This window comes from Chrysochloris asiatica, unplaced genomic scaffold (assembly GCF_000296735.1).
Source record: "Chrysochloris asiatica unplaced genomic scaffold, ChrAsi1.0 scaffold00005, whole genome shotgun sequence".
NCBI classification, from domain to species: domain Eukaryota; kingdom Metazoa; phylum Chordata; class Mammalia; order Afrosoricida; family Chrysochloridae; genus Chrysochloris; species Chrysochloris asiatica.
In genome coordinates, this window is record NW_006408523.1 from 6,310,392 (window position 1) to 6,323,833 (window position 13,442).

General features: G+C 44.8%; 1 protein-coding gene across 1 annotated transcript in view; it reads right to left on the reverse strand.

Annotated features, from left to right (window-relative positions):
- The window catches only part of ATP8A2 (ATPase, aminophospholipid transporter, class I, type 8A, member 2), a 727,934-nt gene that overhangs the window by 498,984 nt on the left and 215,508 nt on the right, over positions 1–13,442 (reverse strand). Inside the window, exons 21-23 of the mRNA XM_006831949.1 lie at positions 10,746–10,830; positions 8,588–8,727; positions 4,531–4,669 (exon numbers count right to left, since the gene is read on the reverse strand). Of these exons, the coding sequence (XP_006832012.1) occupies positions 4,531–4,669; positions 8,588–8,727; positions 10,746–10,830 (364 nt within the window). The remainder of the gene's footprint in view (positions 1–4,530; positions 4,670–8,587; positions 8,728–10,745; positions 10,831–13,442) is intronic.

Below are 13,442 nucleotides of genomic sequence, written 5' to 3' on the forward strand. Positions count from 1 at the left end.
CTATATACTCATATATACTCTTATAGATCATCCACTCACAGCGCCCCCTGGTGTAACGGAGGAGAACTGCCCCACAAGGTTTCCCGGGCAAGAATCTTTCCTGGAGCAGATCTCCAGGCCTTGTCTCCTATGGAGCTACTGGGTGGGTTCAAAGCACCACCTTTTAGTTAGTAGCAAGCGCTTAAACACTGCACCACCAGGGCAATATTCTATTGTCAGAGATATTCACATTTCTCTGGAGACAGTCTCAAACAGTCTGAAAAACAATTCATGGTTTTGAACCATACGTGCTGGTATCAGATTAATCAAGCTACCAATTCGAAGGGATTCAGTATGGTTCCAAACTCTCACATAATGCTTTTGGTTCTAAATATTTTCACAGAGAATTTGGCCAATCAATATTTGCCTGTGAGAGTGTGAAAAATTCTGCCAACCCCCACCCCGGCCCCCCTCCCAGATACATTATGACACACGACACCCTTATGCTTCTCAAGGAAGGGTGGACAGTCCTCAGTACAGGGTCCTTCTTTATCCCCAGCACTCAAGTTGAGCACCCTTCCTCAGACCCACATCTCTTTTTAGCACCTTTCCCTCCAGTCCCTCAGCCCTTCCTCAGTAATGTTCTGTCTCAGTTAAGGAAGAACACTGCCTCAGTCCTATCTCAAGACCTCCTTCCCAGACTGAGCCATCTGAACCCCTTCTGTCGGTGCTCTGGCAGTATACAGTGGGTTACACATTGGCCTATTAACCACAGGGTCAGCAGTTTGAATCCAGCAGCCACTCCATGGGAGAACAATGAGGCTTTCTGCTCCTGTAGAAATGTACAGCCTCGGAAACCCTACACAAGGTCGCTGCAAGTCAAAATCAATGTCTCACAAAAGCAGCTCATTTTGTCAGTGTTTTACTGCAGTGGCTCGCAGGTTGTTATGATGCTAGAAGCAAATCCACCAGTGTCTCCAGTACCAACAGGGTCACTCCTGATTGGTGGGTTTCCGTGGAGCTTCTGGATTAAGACAGACTAGAAAGAAATAGCTGGAGATCTACTTCCCAAAGCCAGCCCATGAAAGTCCTAGAGATCAAAACAGAATTGTTATTGTTGTCGTCGTTGTCAGGTGCCATCGAATTGGTAATGACTCATAGTGACCCCATGTACAACAGCACGAAACACTGCCCGGTCCTGAGCCAACTTCACAATTGTTGCCACGCTTGAGGCCATTGATGCTGCCACTTGTCCAATCCATTTCGCTGGGGGTCTTCCTCTTTTTCTCTGGCCCTCCACCTTACCAAACATGATATCCCTGTCCAGAGACTGGTCCCTCCTGACAATATGTCCAAAGTATGACAGACGAAGTTTGGCCATCTTGGCCTCCAAGGAGCATTCTGGCTGCACTTCTTCCAACACAGATCTGTTGGTTCCATGGGCAGCCCATGACATTTTCAATATTCCCCTCCAGCACCATAACTCAAAAGCATCAATTCTTCTATGGTCCTCCTTATTCACTGTCCAGTTTTGCATCCATATGAGGTTATTGAAAATACCATGGATTAGGTCAGGGGCACCTTAGTTCTCAAACTGACATCTTTGCTCTTCAGCACTTTAAGAAGGTCTTGTGCAGCAGATTTGTCCAATGCAATATGTAATTTGATTTCCTGACTGCTGCTTTCATGAGTGTTGATGGTTGATCCAAGAAGAATGAAGTCCTTGACAACTTCCACCTTTTCTCCTTTGATAAAAGAATGTGCCCTATATATAACACTGGAAGATGAGCTCCCTCGGCTGGAAGGCATTCAAAATACACAATAGCTGCAACAATGGCATTGAACATACCAACTGCCATTGGGATAATGGAGGACCAGGTACCATTTTGTTCTGTTGTACGTGGGGCTCTCTTGAGTTTGAACCAACTCAATGGCAACTAAGGAGTAACAACAACCCATTCAAACATGAAATAAAAATGTGCTAATAATTACTGATGATTGCAACGTGAAAGTTGGAAACCAAGAAGAAGGATCAGTACTTGGGAACTACGGTCCCAACCTTAGGCGATCACAAGAAAGAATTTTGCAAGGCCAATGATCTATTTGTTGGAAACACCCCTTTTCGACAATATAAACAATGATTAGACACATGGTATATTCAAGAATCAGCTGGCTACATCTTCGGAAAAGACAATGTCATCAGTCAAAAAAGGACAGGGGTCAGCTGTGGAACAGACCATCAGTGGTCCACATGCAAGTTCAAGGTAAAACTGAAGGAAATAAAACAAGCTCATGAGAGCATAAGTCTAATCTCAAGTATATCCCACCTGCAGTTAAAGACCATCTCAAGGACTGATGTGGCACATTCTGGTGTGGCACTTTGGATAAGAAATGGGCTGCTAACTACAAGGTCTGCAGTTCAAATCCACCAGTTACTCCTTGGAAACCCTATATAGAGTGTCTGTGAGTCGGAAATGACTCAACGACACCAAACACTGAACAACAACATTAAAAACTAATGACTGAAGACCAGATGAGTTGTGGGGTGACATTAAGGACATCACACATGAAGAACCCCAAAAGTCACCAAAAAGACTGAAAATAAAGACCAAAATGGATGTCAGAAGAGACTCCAAAACTTGCTCTTGAATGTAGAGAAACTAAAGCAAATGAAAGAAATGATGGAAGTAAAAGAGCTGAACAGAAAACTTCAAAGGATAGTTCCAGAAGGCAAAGTAAAGTTTTATAGTAGAATGTGCAAAGAAATAGAGTTAGAGAAGACCATGCCTTGTATTTCTCAAGCTGAGAAAACTGAAGGAAGGAAAAAGTTCCAGCTTTAGTTGCAGTATTGAAGGATTCTATGGGGTGGGGGGAAGATTAACAACCTGTGATACGCAGATGATATAAACTTGCTTGCTGAAAGTGAAGAGGACTTAAAATACTTGCTCTTCCTCCCACAGCCCTTCTGATGCCCCAGAACACATGCACTACGCACTAGAGTGGACAAGAAAGAAGAAGCAATGTGGTTCTCATTACCAGGGCTGGTTTGGGGGAAGAATAAAACCAGCTTCCATTGAGTTGATTCCATCCCATGGTGACCCATGTGTGTCAGAGTAGAACGGTTCTCCATAGGGTTTGCAGCGGCTGACTGATTTTTCAGAAGCAGATCACTAGACCTTGCTTCAAATGCACTTCTGGGTGGACATGAACCTCCAACTTTTCAGTGAGCATCTGGGTGTGTTAACCATTTGTATGTCCCAGGGACATCATGTCAGAGGAAAGAGATGACCAGGAAACAGGCTTAGCTTAAACCTCATGTTGTTGCTATTAAGTGCCGTCGAGTCGATTCCAACCCATAGCGACCCTGTATAGGGTTTCCAAGGAGCAGCTGGTGAGCTTGAACCATCAACCTTGCAGTTCAAACGACTTTGCAGTCTGACACATTAGCCCACAGCGCCACACCAGGACTCAACAGTATAAACCTTGGGGTGCTTGTAGCTGTTGACTGTGATCCAAATGACCACAAACCAAACAACCAAACAACCGTACCAACTCATAGCAACTCTATCGGACAGCGGGATTGCTCACTAGGGTTTCCTTACAACGTGATGTAGCGCTAAATTAGCAAATTGATCAATGCTGCTTAAAAAGCCTGTAAGTGTTCTTCCATCTCAAAGCAGCACCTAGTGTTTTTTGTTGATGTCTTTGATGAGGCTGGTGGTGCTGGGCATATAGTTCATCTTGAGCTGAGCGGATATTGCAATGTATAGCTGCAGAAGGTTCTGCTACCTCAGTCACCACCTCAGCGGGACTGGGACAGGAGGCCATACGGGTATCAGATGCCTGCCCAGGGTTTCAGCCGCCAGGGCCCAAACTGTTTATTTTTAACTTTTATTCTTTTAATTTAAATAAAAAGGATGTACAAGAATATAATAATAACATTGACTGAGATGAACGGGAACATGCGCTAAGAAAGAAACAATTTTGTAAAGACAAATAACAAAGAGTGTCAGCCCTTAAGTTGTAAATGCATTCCACAGTGTATTTCATACTTTTCCGGGAGCTCTGGTAGCGTAGTGGTTACGAATCGGGCTGTGAGCCTTAAGGTCAGCGGTTCGAAACTGCCAGCCGCTCCGCGGGAGAAAGATGAGGCTTTCTACTCCCGTAAAGATTTACACCCTCGGAAACCCTCTACAGGGTCGCTATGGGTCAAAACTGACTCAACGGCACTTCACAACAACAACAGTAGTTACTAGTAGGACTGTCAACATCAAGGTCAGCAGTTTGAAACAACCGGCTGCTCCGCGGGAGAAAGATGAGGCTTTCGGCTCCCGTAAAGATTTACAGCCTCGGAAACCCCGTACAGGGTCGCTATGGGTCAGTAAAGGAAGAAGAAAGGAAATGGGAAGCTCAGGGAGGACCCGACAGGAGAGATGGGACACTGTGGGGGCTCCATCAACGGCAGGTAACAACCTGTGTACAGACTACTGAGTGGGAAATTGATCTGCTCTGTAAACCTTCACAATGAAACATTGTTAAAGAAGGGATTACCGATATTAATTGCAGTTTCCTGTTTGTCTCCTGTCAACACCCATATTTTAATTTCTGCCTTCAACAGAGTTGCTATGGTTTCTGGAACGCCTGTCTGAAGGCGGTCTTCGATGGCCGTGGCTCCAAGTAAGAGTAAATTCTAGAGTGGAAAAAAAAAAAAAAAAGAACACCTTTAGTCAATGATTGGAGCATACTTAACAGCAACATTCATCACAAAAGTTGAACAAAAGAGGCAATCAGAATGTTCTAAGACAGTTCTGTGTATTTAACAACATGCTTCATTCACATATAATTAATGACTGAAGGTCTCCTCTGTCCGATAGTGCTGCTGCTATGAGCTGGAATTGACTCAACGGAACTATTGGGTTTTTTGAGGGGGCAGGGTTGGTTTATAGGGCATGTTATTGGGAATGAGCAATCCCTGGAGAAGCACATCATACTTGGTAAGTCAGAGGGTCAGCAAGAAAAGAGGAAGACCCTCAACCAAATGGGCGGATACAGCGGCTGCAGCAATAACACTGTGAAGGTGGCGAAGGTGGATGGCGCATGACGGGCAGCGTTTGTTCTGTGGGACCTCGGGCTGCTCAGTACCAGTCAGAACTGACCTGATGGTACCTGACAAGAATGTTATCTAGATGAACAACAATTCAAGCCTCTTCAAAACACCAGGGCTGGCCATCAGTACACAAAGTCAACTAGAGGTCATCATTTATTTCTTGTAGTGTAGACATGGGAGACCTGGAATTCATCTGGTAACACAGACTGTGGACAAGTTACTCTGAAGATATTCTCAGAACACAAGCCTTCTACTTTCACACCAGCTTGAGGATTAGGGTGCGCCTGACCCAGGCCATTGTGTTTTCAATAGCCTCATATGGATGCGAAAGCTGGACAGTGAATAAGGAGGATCGTAGAAGAATTGATGCCTTTGAGTTGTGGTGTTGGAGGAGAATACTGAAAGTGCCATGGACTGCCAAAAGAACCAATAGATCTGTTTTGGAAGAAGTGCAGCCAGAGTGCTCCTTGGAGGCCAGGATGGCTAAGCTTCATCTCTCCTACTTTGGACATACTGTCCGGAGGAAACAATCGTTGGAGAAGGATGTCATGCTGGGTAGGGTGGAGGGTCAGAGAAAAAGAGGAAGACCCCCAACGAGATGGATCAGCCAGGTAGCATCATTGATAGACTCAAGTGTGGCAGCGGTAGTGAGGTTGGCCCAGGATCGGGCATTGTTTCGTTCTGCTGTGCATGGGGTCGCTATGAGTCGGTTCCGACTCGATGGCATCTGACAACAACAACAACAACAAGGAATAATGGCGTGTCCTCTTAATGCTCAACACATGAAAAAAAATGTATGTTTCTAGATGATACAATTATCCAATGGTGGTGGTGGTAGTGTGCCATGGAGTCGGTTCCAAGTCATAGCGATCCTGTACAGGGTTTCTGAGACTGTAAATCTTTACGGGAACAGAAAGCCTCATATTTCTCCCACAGAACAGCTAGTAGTTTCAGACTGCTGACTGTGAGGTTAGCAGCCTGATTCGTAACCACTACGCTACCAGAGCTCTTTCAGTTATCCAATAGACACGAATAAAAAATTTATGATGCTACGAACTTAATAGCTATAAAAGAAAGCATGTAAACAACTTAGAAGCTATAAAAATCCACACCTTTTCTTTCTCTTAAAGGTCACAGGAAAGCTCTGTTCAGGTCACAGTGAGGACGGTTGTGGATATGAAAGCCCAGGCCTGCAGGCTGTTGTGCTGGTAGGTTCAACACTGTCTACATAGAAGGCCTAGTAGCTACTACCAGTCTCCCTCACCCATGGCATATCAGCCCACCCAGGAAAGCAGAATAAAGGACTAGACTGAGAACTCGTGAGCACTGACCACCTGCCTAGGACCGCATGGGCACATCACCTGTTTGTATTCCCACTCCTCACCCGTCCACACAGTTAGGTTCCTAAGACCAAGCTGTTACATAACAGTGGGTGCTGGGAAAATGGAAAAGGACTACGACAGATGACAAAATGGAGGATGACTCCCTCAGTACATAAAATAGTCCTGGTGTGGCTCTGTGGGATAATACGCTAGGCTGCAAAGTCTGTTTGGACCAGCCACTCCTTGTTGTTGTTGTTAGGTGCCATCAAGTCTGTACCGACCTATAGTAACCTTATGCACAGCAGAACAAAACACTGCCCGATCCTGGGCCAACCTCACTACTGTTGCCACGCTTGAGTCCATCGATGCTGCCACTCTAATCTATCTCATTGGGGGTCTTCCTCTTTTTCTCTGACCCTCCACCCTACCAAACATGATATCCTTCTCCAGCGAGTGGTCCCTTCTGACAATATGTCCAAAGCATGAGAGATGAAGTTTGGGCACTCCTTGGAAACCCTATATAAGGCCGCTATGGGTTGGAACTGACTCGACGGCACTTCAACAAGAAAGACATCATGGTACAACTGGCAAACATTGCAGAGCATGGCCTCGTCAAGGTAACATAGAAATTTCACCATCACAAGCAACCTTACTCTCTTCTCACACCTCATAGTTCATTACTGTCAGATATGCGTTGTAAACAGTTGGATAGAATTTTACTATTGTCGTAAATGCAAAATGTCTGATAAAGAGACGGTCGGTACACGTAGAGTAGCTGCAGTCTGGTTTCTGGCTATAAAATAATGTGACTATTACAGAAAAGCAAATGAACACTTGGATTCAGCTCTCTTCTCCTACCCAGACTCCATCAAAGTGACAAACAAGGGTACAGAGTCCACAAAGTCCAACAAAAGCTGAATATACAAAAGAAAGCACAATTCAACATAAATTTAAAAAAAGGAAACAAGGTAATTACTTCAAAGTTACTGAAACCAGACTGGCATCTTACACGAAGCAGAAAAAGTTGAAACCTGGCACCCTATCTAATAGGCAGACAGAAAGCAAGCTAATGCCTTGAGAGAGACTGAAATAAGCTATAACAACATTACAGTAGGCATTATGAACAAACAATGGTGAAGTTTCTTGTTGTTGTTAAGTGCCATCAACTCGGCTCCGACCCATAGCAACCCTGTACAGGGTTTCCGAGGAGCAACTGGTGAGCTTGAACCAGCGACCTTGCAGTTCAAACAGCTTTGCAGTCTGGCGCATTAACCCACAGCGCCTCACCAAGACTCCATGGTGAATCTTGAATATTGTTATATTAAGTGGGATAATTTCTTAGTATAAATGAGGGGGCTTCCAAAAGTTTCTTAAAAAAAAATGGAATTTTTCCATGAATTTTCTGAAGCCGCCGAATATGCACAATGTCTAAGCCACAATTGTTCACACTGTGCACTTGAATGGTGAGCTACTCAACATAATCTTGGCAAAAGCTAGAAAAGTCACACATGTGTCTTCTTTTTTTGAGTGGTGATATTTTAGAAATTTTATTTAGGAGTCTTATTTTGTAAGAGGAGGTGGAAGGTAGCCTTGCTGTTAATGTGCTGATGGAATGGTTTTTTAAGTTTTACTGTGAATTGAGTGATAGTTTCATTGGGAGAATATCAGTTTTACACTCATCCTATCATTTTATTACAATGATTACAATCCCCTCTATGCATCATCATTCAACAGTATTTGCTTCTAGTCCCTCTGTTGTTTTTTTCAAGGGGCGGGGTATATACACGAAAGCAGTCAGTTATATATAATCATTTAAACAATCAAAGGGCACATTCTGCAAGCCTGCCTCCTGGCTGCCAGCACACAGCCTTTTCCTTCCCATGAGTCTACAGTCCTCAGCTGCTCTCTCTCTCCATGTCAACGGATGTGACTTTTGACTCAATACTCCTAAGATATCTGAATGCTTAGCTGAAGGGAACTGGACTTACAGATACATCATCAAAACTAAGTTTAGTGTGTTTTTTTAAGCAAAAAAAAAATGAAAATCTAATGGCTAATTAAGATGCTAATTAGAAAACAGAACATCATTATACAGCATAAAGATTCCAGTTCAAATGCTTTGTTCACCAGGTGGCAAGTCTTTCGTTGGGCACCCAAATAGCATGTCCATGTCACATACCTTTTCAATGATTTCGTAACACTCTTCCAGCCGCTGAGCTCTGTCTTTCAATATGGTGCTGGTTTCTTGATACACTTTCAACCACTGCTCATAATCATCCTCAGAGAGGTCAGCATAAGCCAAACAGAGAGTCCGCAAACCTGCAAACAGCCACAGTGTAGACCGGGCATCTGTGTAGACGGGTGAACTGGGTCGAGTGAAGTACCTCATCTCCCACTGAAAGCCCCATTGCCTATGAGTGTGATCAGATCAACGAAGAAACTGTCTGCTCTTGAGATCACTTTACTCCAACTTTCACCCATATGAAAGGGGAAATTGTAAACAACTCTGTTCTGAGGTGGAGTCCTGGTGTGGCGCTATGGGTTAATGAGCCAGACTGAAAAGCCATTTGAACTGCAAGGTCACCAGCTCCTCCTTGGAAACCCTATACAGGGTCACCATAGGTCGGAACCGACTCGACACTTAACAACAACAACAAATATTCTAGGGTGTGGTGCACTGAAACAAGGTCTGTTTCAACTGCAAGGTCGGTGGTTCAAACTCACCAGCGGCACCTCAGAAATCTTACACAGCATCTCTGTGAGTCAAAACACACATGACGGCACTTAACAACAACACCATATTCTAAGGAGTCCCTGGTGCGGCACTATATGGTAAGCACTGGACTGACAAGTGCAAGATCACTGGTTCATACCCAGAAGCTGCTCAGAACCGACTCGACGGCACTGAACGACAACAGCAGCAGCATATTCTATCCGGAGGTCTAGGATAAGCACTGGACTGCTAACTGCAAAGGTGGTGGTTCAAACCCACCATCTGCTCCTCAGAAACCTTGTACAGGGTAGCTATGATTTGGGCCTAACTGGAAGACTAGCAACACCTATTCCAAGGAAGGCATCTCTGTGGCACAGTGGGTTAAGTGTGGGCTGTAAACTGAAAAACCAAAGGTTTGAACTCCCCAGCCACTCGACTAGGAAAAAAGAGGCTTCCCTGAAAACTGACGCCCTAGAAACACTGGGGAGCAGTTCCACTCTCTAGGATCTCCAAAAGATTGGTGGTTTGAACCCAGGAAGCATGCTTCAAGACAGCAGTAAAAAGCCCATCAAGCTATCTCATCAAAGATATAAATTTTCATGCAAGTGTGCCTGTGTGTGCGTACATGCGCGTGCCTATGTGAGTGCATGCCTGTGCTTGCATGCACGTGTGCGCCTGTGTGCATGCGCATCCATGTGTGGCCACAGCCACAGTGAACACTAAGTTAAGACAGCATTAGTCAACACCTAAGCTAGGCTCTTGTTTTCATCACATTGTCTAGCAGGAGAACTTGACATCACTGTTGTTTAAGGCCTTTCAGAGAATGTCTTTCCTGTTGGTGATGGACGCAGTGAGTGATTCTCTCCTTCACCCAGCTCTGAGCTAGGGCCCCAACATAACACGAGTTTGGGGCAGAGAGAGAACAACATGGGTCTCAAAGGAGAGGAGCGTCAGCTACATCACAATTCTGCAGGCTGGGAACTGGCTACCTTTTCTGTCTGTGCACATCGTTCCTATCACTGCTGGCGAAGAGTCGGGCAGGCCAGACCCAGGTAACTCGGTAGAGACTCTGCCACCCATTCTGTGACTGTCATAGGCACAGGATGTGGAGAGACTGGGACGGACACTGAGAAAAATATACTTCTAGAAAAGCAAGCCAAAATTGACTCCACAGAAATAACATCTCCATTCAGATCACAACTCCTTATCCCAGCAGTAGCTGTACCCGCTGCCGGGGGTCAATTCTGACGCACAATGACCCTCTGGGACAGAGGACAACTGTTCCTTAGGGTTTCCAAGACTGTAAACCTTTATGGAAGCAGCCTGCCTCATCTTTCTCCCAGGGAGTAGCTTGGGGGTTTGAACCGCAGACCTTGTGATTAGCAGCCCAATGCTTAACCCATCGTGCCACCAGGGCTCTTACCAGCAACATTGTTGTTGTTAGGTGCCATTGAATCAGTTCTGAGTCAGAGCGACCCTGTGTAAGATTTTTAAGGAGTGGCTGGTGGGTTTGAATCACTGACCTTGTGGTTAACAACATTACACAAGTGCCACACTTAAAAATACAAGGTGAATGGTTAAAAACAACAACAACAACAAAATGGCATTTCCAAATTTGACTTACCTTCCGTGGCAAAATACTCCAGATGGCATAATGTTTCCTCCATGTATTTCGAGTCCCTTGAAAGTCTTTCAAAAATTACATTATCCTATAAAATAGGGAAATGTTGTGATTAGCAAATAACTTAAGTAAACCTTCCAGTCAGCACCCCTAATCTGACTTTGTTCTGGTGGTGTTTGTCCAATGGGCATGAGAATGCTTGAGTGGGCAAGTTGAAAGATCATTCTTGGCTAGATTCAATCATGCGTCTTGAGAAACAAATTGGTTACGGATGTGCCCAACAAACCAAAACTTATTATGTATCTCGAAACTCAAGCTAACACATGTTGGGGAAAGAACCGTTGGCATGAGGAACAGTGCCTATAGTCACCCAAACTTGCAAAGTCACCTTTTTGAAGAAGTAGCAAGGATGAATTGCACATCGCAAATGACTTGAGGATGACCCCCTTTTTTGCCCTGGGAGCCTTCAGGTCTGAGGCACTGAGCTCCATTCTGTCAAGAGACACTGGGTAGATACACCTTCACACGGTGTGACACCATGCAGGGGTGAGGGCCACATGTCACCAGTCAGAGATGTGATATGGAGTAAAGAAGTCAACTTTGCTTCGAGAATTTGGTCTTTGTCCTTGGTTCCTGAGAGAGAATCTCTAAACCCTTGGGATTCCCCCATGACTGACTGAAGTGTCTTTGATGAGACTTCCAGACTAAATTAACCTAAGAGGTGACTCAGGTGGGGGCTGGCCATGTCAGAAAGACCCATTTCGTCATAGGGACAGGGAGCCTGACTGACTCGATCCTGCCTACGCGATGAGGCCACAGTGCAGGCTCTGGACATGGAAGCTCCACGGGCTTCTGGGTTGGTGACAGCCATCAATGTATGTGGAAGGGCAGCGTGTGCCTCTCTGGGACATGTTGGGAAACCCCACCCTATATGCCTCTTCATCTGTGTCCTTATTGCTGTCATAACATGATAATCATAAGTATGTGGGAGCTTCAGAAAGTGCATGGAAATTTTTCGTTATCTTTCAATTCCATTTTTCCATGAAATTTTTTAAGCCGCTTCATATAGAGTTTATGTGAATTCTGCAAATCATTCTGGAGAATTATCAACCCTTGGGGGGTTGATGAGAACTAAGTCAGAACTGAGGGGAGTCTGAAGACCCCTGAACTTATGGCGAGTACCCTAAGGAGGGGTAGAGGAAATCCCCAAGGGTATTGCTGGCAGGACAGAAATGAAGGGAGCCCTTGGAAACCACAGGCTTATAATCCATAGGCAACCTCAGAGGGTGGTGGGAATGGGAAACCCCTGGATTTGTAGCCAGTACGTCAGAAATGGGAGTGTCCTTCCTGGTGATGCCCAAGCTGGTGATGGGCACCAGGAGCCTGAGGCAGCCTCGGAGGTCTGCAGGACCGTGCCTTGTGCTTGTGAGGTGGACGCTCCCACTGGGTGGTTAAGTGACAGAGGGAGGAGTTCTCCACTTGCAGTCAGGAACAAAACTGCGCCGAAGTGAAGTGGGATCGCACTGGCATTGATTGGAGTGTGAAATTTGGTGTCACCGGTTGGACTGAACTGATCCTGTACAATAACATGGCAGCATCCACATACTAACAGAAACTGAGTGTGTGTGTTTGTTTGTAGGGGGGGAGGTGAAGGGGTTCGGAAAGCATTAAAATTTATAAAAAGAAAATGCATCACTCGGGCATTTTCATATTCATATATTCATACGGCCTTCGTCACACTCTTACTACGCCTTCTCTCATACTGAGAACACAATGACAAAAAATAAATTAAACATTAAGAAGAGGGTGTGAGACTAGAGTCCTGAGTCACTCCTCAGGTCTGGAACTGAATTCATCCCCATGCCTCACTTAGGAGCCAACAACAGACAGATCTATAAGGGGAACGCTCAGACTAGTGAGACACACACTCCTTAGAATAAACAACAACTTGAGATCAAACAGACAGCAGGGAGCCAAAGTTCAGGACAAAGTTCAGAAGGGTTAGGGAAAGAAGAGGAAGGGAACCTGGAAACCGGGGAGGAAGTCACATTGAGGAGCCTGCAGTCAGTGAAAAACAAAATGTGTGTGAACTGTTGAATGGAAAACTGATCTCCTCAGTTAACCTTCACCCAACTCACCATAAAAACATCATACATAAATAAGAACAAAGAATATGGTGGGGAAACATAGCTTGTCCTTATTTTAGGTTGTTGTGACTCTGTAAACAGAATTCTTTACTGGGTCCAGATAGAATGCATTCAGGATTCACATGAAATTCTAGGTCAGTAGTTCAAACTTACCAGCTGCTCCTCAGAAACACTATACAGGGTTGCTGTGAGTTGGAACCAACTCAACAGCACTTAACAACAACAACAAAAGCAACTCTCACTGGTGCATAAACCCTACTCAAGACCACTCTTAGCGATAATAACTAAGATTTTCAACAAATCATCAATCCTAGTATAGCTTCTGCAAATCATTCTGCAAATCATTCAAGCCTCGACTTTTGTTATTGAAAGATTCACTGGGCAAATTATTGAATGATGCAGAATGCATCAGGAAAAGATGGAAGGAATACACAGTCATTGTACCAAAAGGTTCATGTTCAACCATTTCAAGAGATACCATATGAACAAGAGCCAATGATACTCAGAGAAGAAGTCCAAAGTGCATTGAAAGAAGTGGCAAAGAACAAGGCAC